The 22,371-nt window shown below is 34.0% G+C and overlaps 1 protein-coding gene across 3 annotated transcripts in view; it reads right to left on the bottom strand.

Annotated features, from left to right (window-relative positions):
* Positions 1 to 7,546: 7,546 nt before the first annotated feature.
* The window catches only part of LOC127812870 (uncharacterized), a 45,409-nt gene continuing 30,584 nt past the window's right edge, over positions 7,547 to 22,371 (bottom strand). For all 3 annotated transcript variants that reach the window (XM_052353395.1, XM_052353396.1, XM_052353397.1), the window contains 16 exons: positions 20,944 to 20,999; positions 20,754 to 20,853; positions 20,542 to 20,659; positions 20,183 to 20,392; positions 16,013 to 16,337; positions 14,392 to 14,485; positions 13,662 to 13,770; positions 13,076 to 13,347; positions 12,791 to 12,918; positions 12,364 to 12,598; positions 10,443 to 10,631; positions 10,072 to 10,361; positions 8,920 to 9,124; positions 8,574 to 8,816; positions 8,099 to 8,181; positions 7,547 to 8,007 (listed from right to left, as the gene is read on the bottom strand). In XM_052353395.1, the coding sequence (XP_052209355.1) occupies positions 7,860 to 8,007; positions 8,099 to 8,181; positions 8,574 to 8,816; positions 8,920 to 9,124; positions 10,072 to 10,361; positions 10,443 to 10,631; positions 12,364 to 12,598; positions 12,791 to 12,918; positions 13,076 to 13,347; positions 13,662 to 13,770; positions 14,392 to 14,485; positions 16,013 to 16,337; positions 20,183 to 20,392; positions 20,542 to 20,659; positions 20,754 to 20,853; positions 20,944 to 20,999 (2,805 nt within the window). In that variant the 3' untranslated portion in view covers positions 7,547 to 7,859. The remainder of the gene's footprint in view (positions 8,008 to 8,098; positions 8,182 to 8,573; positions 8,817 to 8,919; positions 9,125 to 10,071; positions 10,362 to 10,442; positions 10,632 to 12,363; positions 12,599 to 12,790; positions 12,919 to 13,075; positions 13,348 to 13,661; positions 13,771 to 14,391; positions 14,486 to 16,012; positions 16,338 to 20,182; positions 20,393 to 20,541; positions 20,660 to 20,753; positions 20,854 to 20,943; positions 21,000 to 22,371) is intronic.

The following is a 22,371-nucleotide window of genomic DNA, read 5'->3' as shown; positions in this document are numbered from 1 at the left end:
CAATAGCTATTCTACCAACGTCAATTATTCTATCTGAAGTCACTGGATCATATGGTGAGTAAAAAATCCATGAACACTTAATTATCTTTTTTGTAAATGCAAGTAAGAAATCATATTATTATAAAAAATCAAATGACCTAACAACTATTAATAAAATAATAAAATAAAGTGATGACATTATACCATACCTGAATGAGTAGATGTCTATTGATTGTCTGCATTATTGCCAACATTTTCGGTACCTTCTTGAAATCGTACAGGGCACCAACGACAAGTGTGTCCAATTTCTTTGCAAAGGCTGCATTTTTTGTTTTGTAGCTTCTGAAGTAGCGACTGTACTTGACTCTCCGATGGAGAAAATACCTTCATTAGGGAAACAAAGATGGTTGTGTCCTTGTGCACCTCATTTTTCACAAATTTTTCTTTGACGAGTTTTCCCAATGGAAGGAATCCGATCATGTCTCGATCTACCCAATAGTCTTCTCAGTGGATTACGTGCGGATGTAAATGGAACAACAATAGCTAAAACTTTATTACCACCACTATATGAAGGAAATTGGTTTTGCGGCTGACTTGGGCTAAGATTCAGGTTATGGCAACTTGAGGGAATGTAGGAATTAGGTTAGGGGTGACAGAAGCTGTAGACCTACAAACTCCAATATCTTTACAAATTATATCAACATAAATCACTTTATATTTGCATTCATTGAACATAACAAAAATGACACCATAGTTGTCTTTGATGATGTGACATATTTTTTTATCTATGAGAAAAAGTGTTTGATGAAAAATCAAATTAGAGCCTAAAATTTCAATGTATTAAATTCATATTTCGAACCAACCATTCTAGGTTTCAAATCTTGTATGTATGGTTTTGGCTCGAAAATTCTAAAGTTTGTGCATAATGTTTCGAAACATTGTTGCTCATATTTCGAAATATATGTTTTTGTTAGTAATGTTTCAAAACTTGGTGAGTATATTCCGAAACCTTTGTGAAACATATTTTTATACTATGTTTCGAAATATCTTATAATGAATATGTTTTTTAAAATAAGCTTTTGGTTCAAATGATTTTGTCTAAGTATTCATGTTTTGAAACTTGTTTCGCATGTTTCGAAACTTCTATCGTTTTTTATAGCAGATTAAAGAAAATTTAAAATACATTTTTATGGAAATTTTTCTTTTTATATCTAAAATTTTTTCAAGCTATTAAAACCATTTTTGTGAAAGTTATTTCAATTTAAAAAGGTAATAATTGCAAATCTTGGTGGGTAAGAGTTTTTGTTTTGCATTAAATGCTATCCCAGTCTGCAGAACTAGCAGTAAAGTTAGAGATTGCGAAACATGAGGTATATGTTTCGAAACCTTAGTGCAAATTGAGATTCAAAACCTCATATATTGTGTTTCAAAATATATTTTCAAACTTCCTGAAAACTTGTCTCTAACGGCTAAAAACGACCAAAATTTTATATCTTGATATAAATAACAAGTGTTTGAAGATAGAAACAAGAAAGATAAGAACAAAAACATTTATTGAAGCATCAAACTATGTTTCTCAATCAATCTTGTGCATTGAATATGAAAAGGAAGAGCAAGTGAATTCAAGTGGTATATTTATTCCTAGGCTCTCATTGTCTAAAGATTTGGTAAGAGGTTGGTACAACCATTGGTAAGGAGTTATTGTTATAATTTTTTTTGAGGCTGTAAAATTAAATCAATTTTTTTTTATCAATTGTTGTAATGTTTGAGTTTAGCTTTAAAAACTCATTATATGTAAAGGTTTTAGGATGAACCTTGGTAAAACCCTTGCTTATCTTGATTGATAGTATTGGATTGAAAATCCTTCAAGTGGGGAGACTTGAAGGTAGTGGACTAGAAGTTAGTGTCGAACCACTCTAAAATTGTCGTGTTCTCATTTCTCTTTTCTTTATTGTCCATTGCTCAATTACTTTTAGGTATTTTGTTAAAAGTTAAAAAAAAAATTTATTAACCAAAGCAAGTTAGTAAAATTGATCATAAACATTGTCCCCTATTGTTTTTCAAGAAAGTCATTACTTTGGTAAAATTGAGTTTTTGAATTATAAACTTAAGATTTCGAAATATCTAAAATCAAAAAACTTTATTTCGAAACATTGTGTAACACCCTATTTTTTCAGGTGTGTTATAACTCGAAACAATTATAGGATAATAAATTTTTTTCTTTCAAAACTATTGCTAAACCATATCATTTCTCATATTCATCTCAAAATTTTCATACATCTATCTCGAAAGAGAATCATCATAAACATCAAATGCGGAACTTAGAATCGAACCTTAACTTTAACATTAACCATAAATAATGTTATACACCATCATTCCTCAAAACATTCAGAATTCAAAGTAGTAGAACTTAAATACATGGGTTACATAACATTCAATCATTACATCATGCATTTTGCTAAGTGTCATTTCATGCCTTATTCATCCTCATTTCTGTTATAATCTCCATCTGGAATGATTGAATATTCCATGGGCAAAGTCCAAGTTAGATGATGAATCATATAAGTAAGGGAATAATAAACATATTTCGTACATGGATGCAAAATGTCATTTTTCACTTCATTTCATTTTGAGCCGACCGTACCTTAATGTTACTCCCTATTTTTACAACTTTCTTACCAAGCCGAGGTGTATGGGTGCACCATTGGAAGAGCAGCAGTCCCGGCTCGTACTCTTAAACCCTTATGCGAATGCATGATCAATAATATCATCATGTACACATGCATATTTCATCATCAATATATGTAAATGTAATCTATATGACATACTCACATCAAAGCATGATAACATGATAAACCATATACTTAAAATCGGGTTTTTTGGGTCGAACCACTTACTTTGAACGTATCTCATAACATCTTGGTTCTTGTGCTAAGCTTCTAACGTGCTCAATTCAGATCCTCAATATACCATGACCATCATATTTAATCAAGAATATAAATATCCTATTTTTTCCTAAATTTCTCATAATTTTCCTATATTTCTTCCTATTTTTCCTCAATAAATCTCAACTAAATATTTTTCAATTATTTTCTCAAATATTTCTCTATAACAATTCATAAAATTACTTTCCTAATTTTTTGAAATTTTCTAAAGAATTTTACTCACCTTGACATAGCCTCTCAGGCTTCCTCAAAATGCGTGCATTGACCTCGAAATGAGCACATGGACAATTTCTTGGCCTCAAACATGTTCCTCTAGCCCCAAATTAATTTTTAGGATTTTTGGAGACTTTCCCCTATTTTCTTTATTTTTTTCTTTTTTCCCTTTTTTCTTTTTTTTTTCTTTTCTTTTTCTTCTTCCTCATCTGTGCGACCTGTTCCAACGCGAACTGCCATGCCAGCCCTCTGCGCAGTCGCACTGCCACCTCTACCGGCCACTGCCTCCTCTCCGATTGCTGCCCACGCCCTCGCCGGCCTCCGTTGAGGCCGTTGTCGTGCCTACTCTGCTCACGGTTGCTTGCTGCCCGCGACCATGGTCGCCCACTACCGCTGGTCGTGGCTTGCTGTTCGCAGCCATGGCTGCCTCTTTTGGCCGCCACCACACCCAGCTCCCTCTCTTTCTCAATCTCTCCCTCTCTCTCTCTTGATCTCCATACCTTCTGTTTCTCTCGGCCAACCTCTCTCCCAAACTCTCTACTTCTCTCAGTTCTCTTTTTCATCTCTCTCAAATTCTTCCTCTCTAATTATAGGTTAACTCACTGCCCCACACTAGCCTTTGCCATCAATTATTGCGGATTTCCCTCCTCAAATCATGCTGCAAATTTCCTCCAAATCTAGCGCAATTCTCGGCCGCCTCACACACACACGCATGCACAGTTGTAAATGTGTGTATATATATATATTTATCACTATATATATTACTCATAATAATAGGACATTTTCATATTTAAATCCCAAAATTCATCTCTATTTCACTTAACTAATTCTCTAATTGCATTTACATCCTCAAACATCAAATTAATTTGCATTATGATACCAAAAATCCAAAATTAATAATTTAAGACTTAGTCGATAAGAATGATTTCATCCATGCGCCCTCGTCAGACCCTTGTTTCGTCCTGAAACCACTTCAGGGTTGATCCTTACAAAAAATTAGAACTCCCTCAAAGTCTCGTTAACTTCTTGGGAGTCCCATACTATGATTCGATTTTTCAGCCTAAATCGAAAGTATACTGAAAACTATCTCGATTCCAATTTCTTTTAATACTATAAATCCTATCTCGGAACGCTCATCGAGATCATATCATTTTCTTTGGACATTTACACTCCGGGACATTCCCTACAATCGATTCGGTACTTATAACTATAAGAAATTATATTTAAACCCCTAATCTTTTGGTAATTTCACTTATAGCCCAAGTTAAAATTACTCTTGAGCCCTTTAGAAAATTTGGGATATTACACATTGCATCCACATTTCAAAACTTGTCAAACAGAAAGTTTAGTTTTGAAACATATATTGTGTATTTCGAAACCCCTTCCTTCTTCCTCTATATAGTGTTATTAAAATAAAAAATTTATAGATATCTCAATTCACCCCTCTCTTGGGATATTTTCGCCATTAATCAAACTAACATTTGATATGAAACTTACTAGCTGGAACATTTCCCGAGAGTTTGATTATATAATGAATAATGATGTCGTACATTATTATATCAATTTTTCTCACCATGTAAACAATGTCAACCAAATTGATAAAAGTCAAATTCTTGTTGACCCCACACATTACATTACCCCCAACCTAGTTATTACCATTTCATTCCCCATTCCACTAGATGATCATCATCACTATATCCATTGCTGCAAGATTCATAGGAAGAAATTAGATTCATTATCACCATGGATGTAATGGGACACACACACACAAAAAAAAAAAACCCAGTAACCCAGACCAAGCTTAATTTAAACCTAGACTGAATTTAATAGCCTCCCTAAACCTATTGGGTTTAATGTCCAGGTTTAATTAGGTAGTTAAACCTAGTCCCCCATGGTCCGGGTTTAGTTGCATAGTTAAATCCGTTAACGAGTTTAATTGAGTAATTAAACCTGGTTCTTAGTGACTAGGTTGTAGCAACTACGATTTTAGATGGATTTGGGTCAAGATCCTTAAGGTTTGTTATACATGATCGATCTCCCTTCTGTTGGCTACCCTATCAACCCCACATCACCTTATCCTTGTTAAGTCAAGCCTCAAGGGTAGTGATACGCTCCGAAAACAATGTGGTAGAATTTGCATTGAATATCTTTCCTTACCCGACCTCAACAAGCTTCTGTTGAGCTCGGGCTCGAGCTCAAGTTCGAAGGATCAAAAGATTTCACAGTAAGACATTTTAGCTTTCTTAGGGTTTCTAAGGAACAAAACAAGATCAAATTTTATGTTGAATCAAACACACATTGTCCAATAAAATTGAAGAATACTTGCACAAATGACAAACAGATGATTACACATAATAAATTAAAGATTAATGAAAGAGAAGTGTTACCAATGTGCACAGTAGACAGATTGAAAAAGAAGAAGAAACCTCTCTCTGTCTCTCTCTCTCTTTTTGAGACAACGAAGCAGCGACAAAATGAAGAGTACGATAGGGATAATTGTCTTTAGTTGAGAGACCAACGACGTTTCACTGGAAAGCACAATCGACAAAATGGGGGAGGAACCCTAGGTTTTCTTCCTTATATGTTTGGGCCTTGGCCTAACCCCTGGTTCACAACACAACGGTGTCAAATTGGCCCTTAAATTTTGCGTAATGTGATTTCTTAATAATGTAAATTAATAACGACAATTGAAAAGTTTTATAATTAAATATATTATATTATAATTTTTATTTCATTTTAATGATCATACGAATAGATCTTTTTAATTGTGAAACTATTTAATAACAAAGACAAACTTTATAAACAAATATAGAATTGTTATTAAATTAATGGATGATGTATTGAAAATAATTTAATTTATTCTTAATATATCTGATAAAATAGGGTGGTAAAATTTTAACAAAATAGTATAATGGTGAATCACTATATCTTTACCAATACAAATAGCAAAAATAAATCGTTAGACTTTAAAAATAAGATATAACAAATATGTATTATCTAAAAATTAATGTATTGTGTGTTTTGTAACATATAATATATAAAATAAAAAAATTTATTCTGCATATTACTTAAAATATGTATAAATTTTCATATCTTTTAAATAATTACTATATTTTCATAACAATATTATTTATATATATATTGATCTAATATTATATAATTCATAATAGTCTTATTTAAAATTAATAATAATTTTAATCACCATTATGAATTATTATTAATTTTTGATAGAACTATTATAAATTGTTATTGATTTTAGATAAAATTATTATAAGTTTTACAATATCATGTTAGTTTAAAGGATTGATCGATTAATCCTTTAAGTATTTCAATATTTCTATTAAACAGTTTGTTAAATTTTTTAAAATTTATTTATAATTGTACTTTTTCTTCTTATGTGTTTGTTAATGTATATACTAAACACCAAGATAAGAGTTTGTTTATCAAAATATTTCTATTATCAAATTTATTTAAAACTATTTGTTAACATTAACAACAAATTTATGATTAAATAATATTTTACGATTAATATGAATTATTAAAAAATTAAAATTAAAAATTAAAAATAATATTTTACTTTCTAAATTCATGTTAAAAATAGATTTTAAAGAGTTGAAAAATAAAAATAATTATTATTAAAATTATAATAATTATACTTAGATAATTAAAAATGATCAAAATATATTTTTATAATAAATAATAAAATATAAATTAAATAAAATAATTTAAAAATTAATGAAAGAAATTATATTAGTTAATAAAATATATATAAAGAGAAATTTAAATTTTAAAAATCGATAAAAAAAATAATGTCATTTAAATTTTAAAAATTATTAAAATATATGCTAATTTAAAAATATAATAAATAATATTAATTATAAAATTTAAATGAATAAATTCTTTTAATAAATTTAAAATTTTTAAATAAATTAAATAACATTAACTATCTTATAAAAACATATAAATAATTGAGACTTATTTATAAAATACCAAATAAATTTATCTAAAAAAATGATCAAATAAATTTTAAAATACTAGATAAATTTATCTAAAAAAAGTGATCAAATAAATTTTTCTTGAGAAGGAGAAAAAATCGTGAAGATTTCTTTTGAAAATAATCGAATAAATTTAACAAACACATTAAAATGACCAAACATTCGACATACTTTTCATATCTAACTTTTTTTCTCTTTTATCTTGATTAACAAATACTTCTGAAACAAAAACAAAAAAGTATACTAATAATAATCAATTCAAAAGAGTTCCAAATATAAAAAAAAAACAAACGATCATCAACCCAAGCAAACACACACCAGAATCACCGATTATACCAACACCCCACAACCACCCCCCCCCCCCCCCCCCCCAAAAAAAAAACAAACAAAAAGGGTTCAAGAGCCCCAAAAGGATGAAGTCAATAAAAGGGTTATGGAATAGTTAAACACTGTTTGTATATATATTTACATTGGAGTCCAAAAGCTTTGGATGCATATTCAAAAGATGGTTGCTTACACCAATGAATAGAGAACCAACCAACCGAACCTCTTTTCCATCTACTACTATCTATTTCTTTTCTGTCATCTCTCTCTCTCTCTCTCTCTCTCTCAGCTATGCCAATCATTCATCTACTCTCCTCTACCAGCTTACAAAATGACAAACATAATTTGAAAAAATACAGCTTGTATTGTAGCATTCTGCAAGTTGTTATGCTTTGGCAAAAAATCATGACTGCCAAAAAAGATCAAAGTTGGTACTGTACAATGAGCGATCTTGAATCTCCAAGTTTGCAACATGCCAATTAACGAGCCGAGATTGGATGCATTTACACAATACCAGTCCCACCGGAAATATCCACCATTCACTTTCATCCCTGCACCCACAAAGAAAAACACAACCTAAATCAGTATCACCCAGTCCGCGTCAGGGCCGAAGAAATGGCGAGTGCAAGCATATATTCTCACATGCTAAAATTCCATGGCTGAATTGGAGCTTTCTTCCTTGACTGGCTGCTATAGTGAACATAACCGCAAATAAATGCAACGACCTGGAGGAAGCGCAGAAAGCATAATCAAGTATCAATAATTATTACATTGGTGAGAAATTTTAACTAGTCAAAAACTTTTTTAATTTGGCAACATGGATGATTGATGCAAAGGACACGACATGTTCAACAGGTGAAACTGGTTGAAAAACCAACAAATACGACTAATTTATACAAGTATAGCAAACAAATCCCATTTGGTTCCCCTTTCATATTCAATTTATTCATTCTCTCCTACAATCTAGAGACCGTCTAAGAAATGTCTGCACTATGCTGTCTTCTAAAATCCCAAGTAAACACGAAGATCATTGCATTTTATGCATTGAAACAGAAGGCAAGCAAATATCAGTTCGACAATAAAGCCATACATTATTTTGGGTAACAAAGCAACTTACAACATTAACCAACGATGTGATGTTCCACAATGCATAAACACGCGCAAGACCAGCGGAACGCCTAGGCCCGTGACTGAAAAGAGCATTAATGCCAGCAGGGAACGGAAGTAAAATCCCAAGCGGCAAAATAAACAAAACTAGGAAGACATCCACCAATGAAATTGAATACAACTGGAGCAAAGTAAGCAAAACTAAACTGAAGTCTCCTAAAAGAAGCATTGAGATGACCAAACCAACAAGGTCCTGCAAGAAACCAAAAATAATCTTATAAAGTTTAAATTGCCTTAAAAAGGTAACTAGTAAGTAATCCTACAGGCATTAAGAATGCACCACTTTAGAATGATACCTGGTGTCCAACAGGTTTAGTGTTATGAATTATAAAAGAAAGGGGGTAGAATATATTCCTCTTCTCCTCAAGCATCTTTAAGCTGTTAGCATCTATAATCCCACCATAAGTCTTCTTCCTCCGCAAAAGATTTTCATTGCTTAGCAGGCTTTGGTTTAAGACAAACTCCTCTCTCTGACGATCCACTGTATTTCCTTTATAAGTCCTGCTTGAAAGAAAAGAAGGAATACAAAAACTCAACATAATTAGTTTAATAAATGGGTCAACTTGTGACCACTTTCCATTTCCCCCTTTAGTGTCAACTCGTATTTTTCCTCTTAAGTGGTAGCTATCTTTCAAATTCAGCCATAAAACTGTTGGTAATTGACATGCTGGGCACTACATTAACATACATAGAGAACTGCAAAATATAACTTAGAATGGACTCCCTCATGTCCTAGTAGGATGCATAACAGGTCTACAAGATTTAGTTGGTTGCAGGCACAATGTGGACAATATGAACCTAAAGTGAGCCAGACTGGAAGTGGGGCAAATAGAGTTCAAGAATAATATGGTAATACACAGAAGCTATGTCATGGACTCTCTTTCAGACAATCGACCTTGTTATCTCAAGATAACAGCATGTGAATGTCCAAACCCAAAACCATATCAAACAGAGGGTGCCTAAATCAGTGAAACACCATTTGCTTAAGTACGGATTGCACCAAAGACCATGCAAAGACGGGGGAGACTGCCCCTTTATGTTTGATAGAATGCCTTTGGTGAAGATGAGGGCTGAAGGGGGCTTGATGTGGCTTCTATCATCTCTTTTGGCAGCAGAAGGATGTCCTTTCCTCATTATACGTTTTTTTTATATATATTTTTGTCTGGAATTATACACACTTGTAAATATATATGATATTTTATGGGTGCGTACTGTTAATATATGAAGTGGCCCTTTATTGCCTTCAAATAGATAAACTTCTAGGGGTTTTTGTGGGCAGATAATATATAGAAGAAAGAACATGGTGATCTTTTTGGGAGTATACATATGATCTCTATCCAGAAGCTTACATGTATACACAGTAATGCATAAAAACACATAAATATAGATATATATATATATAGGTACATGAGAATCAGTATTGGTTGAAATTTATATTATATTTTTACCGAGACTGTCTCTCCACTCTTGCTGCTCCAATGCTCCTATCAAAGGTTGCATGCTCAATTTGTTCTTCGACAGCATATACCAGAAGTCCGTATTGACAATAACCAGAAGTTGTAGACTGAAACCAGGCAATATCAACACGCACACCATGGATCTTCAAAGCAGGATTGGCATGAGTTTCAAGCCATCTAAGGACAGGTCGAAAATGCACTTTAAGACGTCCCCGACGAACTAAACGCAGTTGCGCATTTAAACCAGCCACAAAACGATACCAAGTAGTAGGTGGAACAGACTGAAAACAGAAGGCATGCCAATCAATTTATGACATAAGATACGTATTATAATAACTCCACTGTTGCATCAGATAACAAACCTGACTCGTGAGACTTGTAATAATATTATCACTGTGCAGTGAGAAAGGAGCCATGTAACTTCCATCACCTCCAAAAAGCAAGGACATGGGAAACCTTTGATGAAGGTGAGGAGGAAGATCACTCCTCTTTTCATCCCCACCAAGGAAAAAGTCTACATATGCTAGCATTAGATCAGACGTTGCCGCCACCTACATTATCATAAACCAAAGACTCCAAGCTTGAGAAGTTTCTGAGGTTCATAGCCCAACACTAATCTTTTTTTAATTGAGTAGTAAATTTTCATGGGAAAGAATACCAGTTAAACCATAAGGTCAACAATAAACTCCAAAATTGACCAGTAGAGCATTGATGTGATGAACTCCAACAAGAATAAGAATGACAATCTTATTAACAATTTAACTTGATTAACAAAAATTAACAATCCAATAAGAATAAGATTCCCCTATCCAATTGAACTTTATTGAGTGTAAACAGTAGAGCATTGATGTGATCATAAAATTGACCAGCATGAGGAACAAAATTCAACAATTAAACTCAAAACATTTTTCCAAGTCACAGCCACAAATGTAAAGTGAGCAATATAAGTATACTTCACCCAGGTTTCAAGCATATAGAAGAAAATGGCAGCAAATTAAGAATTTAGGTTACTCAGAATATGGACTATTTTGGTAGGTGAAACAGGTATTGAGAAGTGGTATGCCACATGATAAAAAAACACATTATTGGAAATGAATCAACTGCTTTGCTGACAGAGTCATGTTTATTGTTCCCCAGCACATTCCCTCTTGCGTCCAACAGTGCAAAAAACCTTAATTTTTCTTTTTATTTTATTTATCTCCTCCAGCTTGGAAGAAAGGAAGACAGAAGAAGCTGAGTATCAGTGAGTGTATTCTGAGGTCCTGGTGAGAATTAGCAGCAATATGACATCTCGTGTGTTCATACTGCATGTGCCATGTAATTTTTTAAATGGGTGAAAATAATTTCCCCACTGTAGAAGAATATTGTGATCCATGTGGCCTTCTTGGTGTCGAAACTGTATAACAAATATTGAAAGGATGATTCCCATCTATGAACAGTTGTGAAGAACTCAAACGTAAACACCACAGAAGTTACTATATTTATGGAAATGGATTTAAAGTTAGGATCAGCCAGCCTATAAGGTAAGGCAGTGAAAGTAATCCAATTTGTAATCAAGCCTTTTTTTTTTTTTTGGTGGTGGTGGGGGGGGGGGGACGGGTGTTGCGGTGGAGGGGTTCCAAATATATAGTGACCTGGGAGATACCCTGATTGAATCAGTTTATGTATGTCCAGCATTTCAGCCTCCCCATAAATGTCAGCTGTTTAATTAGAAGCATAAATTACATGTACAATGCACACGCGCGCACGCTTCACATGCATGTCCATACTAGACTGATCACAAGATGCACAAGCATGTGGGTCTAAACTAAACAAATCACAAAGCACCCAGTGGAACGGACAGACAGTACTATAAACACACTATAAGTCACAGATGCATACGCAATATGGACCTAGTACTCATGGATTTATTTCAAATTTCCACTTTTTCTCCATCAACATTCTTCTTGCCCTGTATCTATGTAGTTAAGGTAACCATGGATTGATGCTGTTAGGATAATAATAAAGTTCTATCTACCATGTACAAATTTCCATATTTATAACTATTTAGGAATTACTCAAAGAGAAGTGTCTAAAAGGTTATATATGCAAAACATTTAAGGATCACAAAAAATTGTGACATCATATCAAAAGTGAGGAACACCAAACCAGTGTTCTTTCTTTATCTAAAGTACTGGTAACTATGCAACAAAAGGGACGGACAAGACAGGGACACACGGACAACGCATAAAGTTCACTACTCTTATATATAGTGTATTTAACAAAATTTCTACTGGAACAAACCTTAAGCCCTTCATAAAGGGCACGAGAGCGACAAGAACGCAAGCAACCATGATCATATTCTGATCTCACAAATTCACGTAGTCTTTGTAATTTGATCCTCCGACGCCATTGTAGCCATGACCACGCAAGAGGATATGCAATAATACAAAGAATGCTGTATAATGATCCCTCCCACCACTGATAAGCGGCAATCCCATTAATATCATCCACAAACCTATTGAATTCACCTTCATATCTGCACATTCAACTTCTTATCTGTTCAACTGCTATATATAATTTAATTAATAAGAAAAGGGAAACAACTAAAACATGGATATAGCCATAGCATAGCTGTTTGTCAAAAATCTACCTCACCACCATATAGATAATCTTTATCGACAAATAAATCAGCAAGGGAACCAATATGATAAGAGAAAATTTAACTTACACTATCTCCTTGACTGGTTCTGGAGGAGTATGAGGAAGATGCCAAGGTTCACTAAATGTATTTGGTCCCATGAAATACATTCTATGCACATGATTCTGTGACTCCTCATTTCTGTTAGTTTCCAAGACCTGAAAGTAGATAGTGTGACAATCCAAGAACAACAAGACTAAAACCATCTTACCCATGATAACAGAGACAAAAACAAGGAGAGAAGGGGAAGAGGAAGAGTGAGAGAAATGAAAATTAACTAAGTATAAGAGTCCAGGAATAACTAGAGACAGAAACCTCATTCAATGACTCCAGGAAAGGGAAGGAGTGGTCTATGTGAGAACCATGTTGAGTGGGAGCTGGGCCTGGCATTTCATCAACACTAACAAATTTCATCCGTGCAACGCTGAGGACTAGAGCTAAAAGGATGAGAAGGCCCAGAAGCAGAAAGCCAAATAACCAAGGCCCACCAAATGTGTATATCAACTCTTCGAGAGCTGTATAGCAGTGTGGCATGTGATATCTGTCTGAAATGCATTTGTAAGGACAAGGTGTTTCAGCAATACCACCTGTAATAAAAGATCAAGGGAAGGATATATTGATTATGTTTGATACCATATTTTTCATGATACTTGATTTAAATATCTTTCTAACACAACTAAAGCAATGAAAGAAACAAAATTGGAAAAGAAAGAGAAAGCATGTATAGCCAGTGAAACTGCAGGTCCATATGTACCAGCTTTTTTCAGCTCAAAATAGCAGTAATGATTTAGAAAACAACAATAATACCCTTAGAATGTGGTTTGTCCAATATCTCATGAAAAGAGTTGCACAAAAATGGGAAAGTACATTGTATCTCTTTCATTAGAGTAGGGACATATACCTCGGACAGTAATGTAAACAGCACGATGGGGAAGCTCATTAGCTGGGCATTGACAACACAAGGCTCTGTCTGATCCTGTAACATTCTTGTAGGTGCCAGCCGGACACTCCTGCAGAAATTTAACCCTTTTAAGATATAATCTCTAAAAACAGTTACAAGAAGAGGAAATAACATCCTGTCAGCATTGACTATTTAACACCATAGTAGGAGGTTAAAAATGAAAAACAATTACAATCAAATTCAAGACAATGATCTCTTAGTGTGACTTATTAAAAGCTTTAGTGTGACACTCCTGCAGAAATTTAACCCTTTTAAGATATAATCTCTAAAAACAGTTATAAGAAGAGGAAATAACATCCTGTCAGCATTGACTATTTAACACCATAGTTGGAGGTTAAAAATGAAAAACAATTACAAACAAATTCAAGACAATGATCTCTTAGTGTGACTTATTAAAAGCTTTAGGATTCAATCACATACTGAACTTATGTTAAGAAAATGTAACATTGAATAATGTAAGGGTATCTATATCAGAAGTCACATGAAATGCTATGAAAGTATTGTCCAATTCAAGCTGGAATGATGTGAAACTCAATTTATAGCCTGCAATCCAATTAGGAAGATAAAGTTGCTAGCCATACATGTCACGACTACCTCAAAGTGAGATGGTTTATAACAAGGAAATATTTTAAAACTCAAAAGGCATAAGTGATAAAAACTAAAAACCAACCTCACAGAACGTCCCATAAAGCCCCTTTGGGCAAGCCTTTCCAGACACTGTTCCATTGCCCCCTGCACCACCCTGGTCTCTACCTTGCCCTCCACTACAGTAATAGAAAGGAAACAACAACATGTTAGCAGGGAATGGTACAAGCTACAGCCCGAGCATCATAAAAATGAAATTCAGCACGTTTAATCTGCAAAATGATTTTTTTTTTTCTTTTTGACCCACTACTTTGATGTAGTTGACCATAAGCACTTAGCTAACATGACAAATATTTCCATGTCTGAGAGTAGCCATTTGCACTAACATATTTATAGGTCTGCTCTGTACCTCTCCCACCACCTAAAGTGACCAACCAATATTAAGACAAGTCTTCTCGATGAAATAAGCACAGTCCCTTTTCTCAAAAAGCAGAACCTTTTCATCAGTAAGGATCCCAATCAAAATATTGCAACTGCTCTAACTGTATTATATTATAGTTCTTCAACCATCCCTACACCGTAAAAATTTTGTCCGGGTGCTCTACAGATCTGCGTTGAAATGACAAGGTTGAAGACTATAATATAAACAATGCCAAATATGTTTTACATGTTTATATGTACAAAAAAATTTAAGAGAATTGTCTTTCCTAAATTATTTCAGAACATACACGACAACTTTAAATTATACAAATCATAGAAAATCTTGCTACACAAGTAGTTCAATAAGAATCAGAACACAAGACAAAGAACAAAAAATGTAAAAGAAAATTTTGATCCATATAAATCATGAAATATATCCATGCATGGAACATGACTGGAATCAAAATTCAGGCTTAAATATGAGACGTAAAGCAAAAGAAAATAACATGGATTCTACACTCATTTACCAAATCAGTATTCATCTCAATATCAATTTGTATTCACAGTCTGAACTAGTTACCAAACAAGTATTCTTCTCAGTATTTTATTTGGAATCCAAATTCCGGCAAAGCATCAAACTTGGGAAACTTTGATTCCTGTAAAGTTGAATTAATATTTGATATTCTTTTTAGATTAATTAACACATTATCTAAAACACTTTCATAGAACAGTTCCACCATGATTGCAAGAAATTTTTTTAATCAAATTAAAATTAGAGTATTCCCATGGACTCCAAAAAATATTTTAACCAGTTCCACCTCTTCATTGTCATATTTAACCTAACCAATTTTTATTATCCTATTACAAAATTCTTCTAATTTACTACTCTATTGTCACTTGTCAAGCAAACAGGAGTTTTTATATTTGCCTTCAATGGACTAATGCCAAGAAACTATTTGTTTGGTGAAACATATAAAACTAAAACCTAAAATCTTCAATCTATTCCTATATCCACTACCAATTCATCCTGAAACTCCCCTCAAGCATGTACTGGAAGACAAACTAAATTTAAACCATGTGTGCTTGAGCATTAGGTTTGATGGGACAACTATTAAGAAAAGAAGCAATTTAATCCAAAAACCATATAGCTGAAAATCTTTAGGGAATGCAAACTCAACACAAGCAATAAAATGATTCCCCTACTCTAAATCCACACAAGGATATAAAGTATAAACAAGGTGAAACAGTCATTCACAAAAATGTTACAGAAATTTATTTGATCAAACCTGGTATGGATGATTCCTTTCACACTAGCTATTGGCTGATATATATCCCCAGTAGGGATATTCGACCAATGGAAGTGAATCCGTCCACCGCCTCCACCACCACCACCATTTTGACTACCACGGCCCCCAGAACTGGAAAGAGTGCCAGATTCACTGACATCTAGTGAATGTAAAAACACAAGAATAGTTCCACCAGATCCACCTCCAGGACCAGTAATGCTACTGCTATCATTGTTCCAATTATTTTCTCCATAACTTTCTCCATCAGATAAAACAGAACCTTCAACAGACAAGCTTGACAAGGGATGTTCCATTGAACCCATTACTGCATGATAATGACAATAATAACATAAATAAATGAACAACAATAAAATCAAACTGCTGTCATCAATATTTAGCAATACATATAACCTTCAGTATGATAAATTTTGAAGAGACTACAAACTCAACCAGAATATATCACGCTTTTGACATAGGTCCATGCAATATTTTAGAACCCAAGTAACATTCCAGAAAGAGATGAGTATACGAGATGCCGAGATTTTCATAGTGGTAAAACATAATGACAGAATATCAGGCAACATTGCCAAAAAAAAGAGGTATTCATTAGCACCACCACTGCCCTCCACCCGAAATTCATCTTAACCAACCAAAAATCAAATGAACCTGGCATTAGAGGACTGGTCTAACCAACTTCCCCTGGCTGATAGGGTTTTTTTTTTTTTTTTTTCTTTTATCAATACCTGTAATATAACACAACAGATCCTCATGCAAAGTGCTAAATGAAAGTAACTAATGAGTTCACAGGACAAGGTAATATACCCCACCTCTCTAATAGACTACAGACATGGGATTGGGTCAGGACTACTCTAATTCTTTGTGCCCTTGCCAGTTGCCAGGCCAGAACCCTTGTATCTAAATGTAACCCAAGTCATCTGAAACACCTTCCTAACCCACATTCCCTCAATAGTGGCCCTAAGTGAACTCTAATATCATTGCAACACCACAGGACCTCATCCAAAGTGCTAGCTCAAGGTAACTTACAGGTTCAATGGACCAAATAATATACCCAAGACATTCTCAATAGATTAACAATGTGGGATTGGGTCATGACGTGAAACAACACAAACTAAATGCCTTCAAGGAGGTGAACACTTTACAAGCGCAAAAAAACCAATTGAATGTCTTAAGACATGAAAAGCCATCCCAAAAACTTCACTAAAGAGGAGAGGTAAAAAAGGCGGTCAAACCCCTTCCATGACCCCAGCTGATTATTAGTTTGTCTACCATTCATTGCATGCAAAATAAGATGATGTGCCAAACAAACTCGTCCAACAAGAGCACCACCATTTCCATAAGATGAGTTTGTATTTTCACTTCACATAATGGCATTGTTCCATAACACACCATATTCCAATATAAAGGATATAGACTGTTAAGAGGTACCTTTGGCATCAGTAATAGCTTGTTTGGAACCAATTCTTATAAAATTGGAATTCCAATTCCATAGTTTTAGTGATTTCAACTGGGTTGGAATTTCAAGTGTTCAGTTTTGAACAAATCATCAAAAATAGAAATTGAATCCTAATTTTTATGTATGGAATTAATTAAATAGCTTAACCATATTATCCTTAACATCATAATTAAACTAAAAAGTTAAATATACAACAACTAATCAAGCCTTTATCACACTTTAGGGTCAGCCAAAAAAGATATATATTTATATATAACACAAAAAAGATAATTTTAATGCTTAGATTTTAACCTACAAACAAAATGAGGTAACCTCCAATATCATAGAGGAAATTTAGGCTTTGCTTGCCTCCATAGTTGTCAAAGGCTCAAGACGCACTGAGGAACAAGAGTGCTTGGAACCTTGGCGTGAGCCTTTTGCATGCAAGGCGCACATTTAAAAAATCTGTATAAAAATACTCTTATATCATTATTTTCAATAGATACACATAATGAGGTAAGTGCAGCCTTATAAAATCATAAATAATAAATAACCAACAGTATTTAACTAAATAATGGGGTGCTTGATTCTTAATCATATGGACTTTACAAAAAGATAAGGTCACAGATAGAGATGAACAAAAAGCTAGAATTCAGGCAATTGACCTCACATAGGGGATAAAGGTGGTTTCATGTTGTTGTAATGTTTTAATTATTTAAATTTCTTCTATAATATAAAACTCAATGTTATTTATTTGATAAAGTTAACATCTAAAAATTAAAACTAAAATTATATTTTTAGTATTGTACATCAGCGTTTTATTTTGATTGAGTTGTTAAGTCAAACTATTACTTTCTGTTGGAAACTACACGAGATATTCTTGATTGATATTGCTTTCTATAGTTGTGTGATACATCTTCTAGAAGATTATGTTTGTTTTGGTTATATCCTAGATTAGGAAACTGCCTAATCTAGATTTGGAAGCTGCCTATTGCGATAGACTATCTTGTATATATACTCATTGGAACCCTGCAAGGGGAATAAGATTGAATATCTTTTTAAGCCATTTTTGACACCTTCCTATTTCCATCTTAACTCCAAACATATGAACTTGAATCCAATAATTTTTCAAGTCTTGTTTCAAAGAAATAATAATCAAAATCCTAATTATGTTAGAATCACTAAAACTAAGGAATTAGAATTCCAATTCTATAACAGTTGGTTCCAAACAAGGAGGAATTAGAATTCTAATTCCTGATTTTAAGTGTTTCCAAACAGCTGTAAAATGTTTCCAAACAGGCAATTCTCTCAAGAAAAACTAATTAAAAAAGATCAAAGGCCTGCCTCTTTAGTTTGCTAAAAGGTTCTTGGCAGAAATGTAAAATAATATAAAAACCTAAGACAACTAAATAAGTCAGGGGCCCTATCTCTAGCGCTGACTCACTTTCTATCAGGCAACATCATTTTTACTCCCCCAGCTTCAGCAAACAAAAATCAGTTTGTTCTATGAATTATCCTTCTCTTCATTCCATTGATATTATCTCTTTATTTTCTTTTAACTACATGAACATAACATAAATCAGCTTCTTTTCTGTACTGGTAATGTGGTTTGTACATGACATAAGGAGATTTCCTTGCAGATTTTATGGGTCTATACCAGCATCAACGCATTGGAAGATGAGCAACTCTTTACACACACCCCCTACCCCCAAAAAAAAAAACCCTCAAGGAAAATGGTAAAAAAAGAACTCAAAGCCACCCTGTTGAGTTCATTTTATGGTAACTCAAACCCCAACACACTTTGCCCATCTTTAATACCCAGTTGGATACCATTGGGAAGATAAGCAACTCTTCATGCTGCGCACCCCCCCTCCCCCCCCCCCCAAAAAAAAAAAAAAAACACAAGGAAAACGGTATAAAAGAACTCAAAGCCACCCTGTTGAGCTCATTTTACGGTAACTCAAACCCCAACACACCTTGCCCATCTTTAATACCCAGTTGGAGACCATTCTTATTGATCCCCCTTAAACTTGTTATACCACTGTTAGTAGCATCATCGGTCTCCCTTGAACCCATGGACCATTGACTTGGGATCATCTGAGCAATAATGGGCTCAACATTTTTTTAATAAAACATTTATAGAACATAAAACAAATAATAATAACAAGCACAAGAAAAATCAGCAGAGTGGACAATTCTATGCATGCTTGTCAATTTGGAAAATCCACCTCTAAGACAGGTACTCATAATCAATAATATCTAACTGTTAAAGGGGATTTACATCAAATCTTTTGAACCATAAAGAAAATAAGTAGAGATTCTCAAAAACTCACTTTTTTCCAAAACTGAAATCAGAAAAATGCGGAGATAATACCAAATCACTCAAGTGATTTCCCGGAACATTTCAGTAAATTTTCCTAATTTCTATTAAGAATAATTATTGGCAGATTTTAGAGTTTGAACCTGGCATCCGCCCTTCTAATTGCTGACTAACTACTATGTAGATATCATCAGGAAAAACTTCTTATTTTTGTAATGAAACAAGAAAACTAACACTATCTGACCACTAGAGCTGATCTGCACATATTAATCCAAAAGGAGAACAAACCAAAAAACAAAAACAAAACAAAACAAAACTAACAAAGAAATCTGTTTTGAGCGTGCCACAAAAGCTGATCCTTGAAAGACCAATAAAAGTATTCAAGCTTATTGCTTACCTATTATGCCACCGCCAGCCGTTGTTGGAGCTAAACTTTCATTTCCACTTCCACTACCAAGTTCACAAGGCAAGTAAGAATCTCCATATGCAATACCACCCTCAGCACGGCTGCCATTATAATATCCATCCCCACCTTTACCACCATGGCCACCCCCACCACCAATACCATTGCTTAAAACTTTTCCTTTACCCACACCACCAGTGCAACCTGTCATCTAAAGATATTAGTTAAGCAGTGTACAATTTTTTTTCTAACTGTAACGTGATAACAACATTCTTTCTCTCAAGGCAGTAAATGAACAACAGAAGATGTACAGAAATTTACTGGATTTACATTATTAAAAAAAAACTGCATACCCAACCCTGATGCATTAATCATTCCAAGAGACTGGATAGCAATAGTTCTTGCCCTATGGAAATGGACAACGGATCCTTCTATCAGGCCTTCAACAAGGATATCCTCAACACGGCATATCTAAAGAAGCAGATGAATAAAAATGTTAAAAAGCCTAAATAAATAATTATCCAACTCTATAACAGAGCAAGCAATTTTATTACTATGCAAACACCTGAAGCGTAAAGGACAAGGAAGAATTGACATTGCAGTCTTCAGGTGGATGTAACAGTTCGGAGGGACAACTTTCATGTTCACAGTTAAGTTTCGGCGTCCTAACATCCACCAAAATTGTATTCAGTTAAATAAATTCAAACAAATCTGGCAAGAACTTTGGATCATAAGAAATATAGTAGTCAAATTACACTGCATCAGTTGTGGCATTTTGTAAAGGACCTCGCAGAATGGATCCAGGACCAACCTACATTCAGGAAAAAAGCAAAGGGAAAAAAAGGAAAGAGAAGAAGATAAATTTATTTAGTAACAAAAATCATATCCAATATTGAAAAAGTATATATTATCTGCATCTCATTCTATAAACAATTACAATGAAGCAATTTTGAACATCTTCCTACTGCAACAACCACAAGTCTCCTTCCATCAAAAAAAACTTATAGGCAGACACTAAAGGCATGTAAATGATATTGAAGGATGTGATCAGCTCTAACAATAATGACGGTTGAATAATCCACAGAATTATGGAATGAGTGTCCAAGTCAGCTTTCTAAAATCAGAACTAATCCTATCCTCCACATTTAGAAAGCAGTCCAGTTTTAGAGATTTCCTAATTCTGTTTTGTATCTCTTGTTTACTTGTAAAGTGTATAGGGTATCTTTCCATTCTTTTTAGCTTTCCTCTAAGTGTAATTCTCATCCCTATTAATAGGGAATGTAATGTCATGCATAATCAAGAGAACACAGTGACTTATACTTGTTTTCTTCTATATTCCTTATAGCCTATTTTCTACATGGTATCAGAGCCAAAAACCTCTAAGTATTAGTGTGCCTTCATTGCCTCAATTTGAACTCTTGTGAGCCTTCATTGCCACATCCCTCCTTTGTTTGTTCTTGTCTTGTTTTTCTGGTGTTATATCTCCCTATAATGTCGGAGATTTCTAAAACCACTTCTCCTATGTCAACAAGAGAAGCTATGCTTATTGAACAGACTGCCGGTGGAGCTCCAACCAACAAACTACTGGGAATGCACCACTCCTATTGACTAGATGATGGAAACTATCTTTAGTGGTCCCAATTGGTGAGGACTTTTCTAAAGGGCCGAGGGAAAATAGCCCATCTCACCAGACTAGTACCTAAGGTGACAGATCCAAACTTTGTTGTCTGGGATGTGGAGGATTCGATGTTGATGTCTTGGTTGTGGAGTGATATGCTTCCAGAGATAAGTAAAAACTATATGTTTTTATCTACCGCTAGAGGCATTTGGAAAACGGTGAAGAGGACCTATTTTAAGGTACAAGATGCGTTGGTTGTGTATGAGATTAAGACTAAAATCAATAGTACAAAGCAAGGGGCTATAACTCTAACTGAATATTACAACTCGATGAATGGATTTTGGCTGGAATTAGACCACTATCAAGATATAAAAATGGTGTGTAGTGAGGATGCCATCATTCTAACCTCTATGCTAGAGAGAGATAGGATAGTGGAGTTTTTAGCAAGACTTAACCCTGAGTTTGATCAAGGGCGGGCCCAAATACTTAGCAAGGAAAAAATGTCTTTACTAAATGAGGTCTATTTTATAGTGAGAAGTGAAGAACATAGAAGGTGCAAGGTACA

Source organism: Diospyros lotus, chromosome 11 (genome assembly GCF_014633365.1).
Source record: "Diospyros lotus cultivar Yz01 chromosome 11, ASM1463336v1, whole genome shotgun sequence".
In the NCBI taxonomy this organism is placed as follows: domain Eukaryota; kingdom Viridiplantae; phylum Streptophyta; class Magnoliopsida; order Ericales; family Ebenaceae; genus Diospyros; species Diospyros lotus.
The sequence above is the reverse complement of the archived record's forward strand: the minus strand, read 5'-3'. Positions and strand labels throughout refer to the sequence as shown.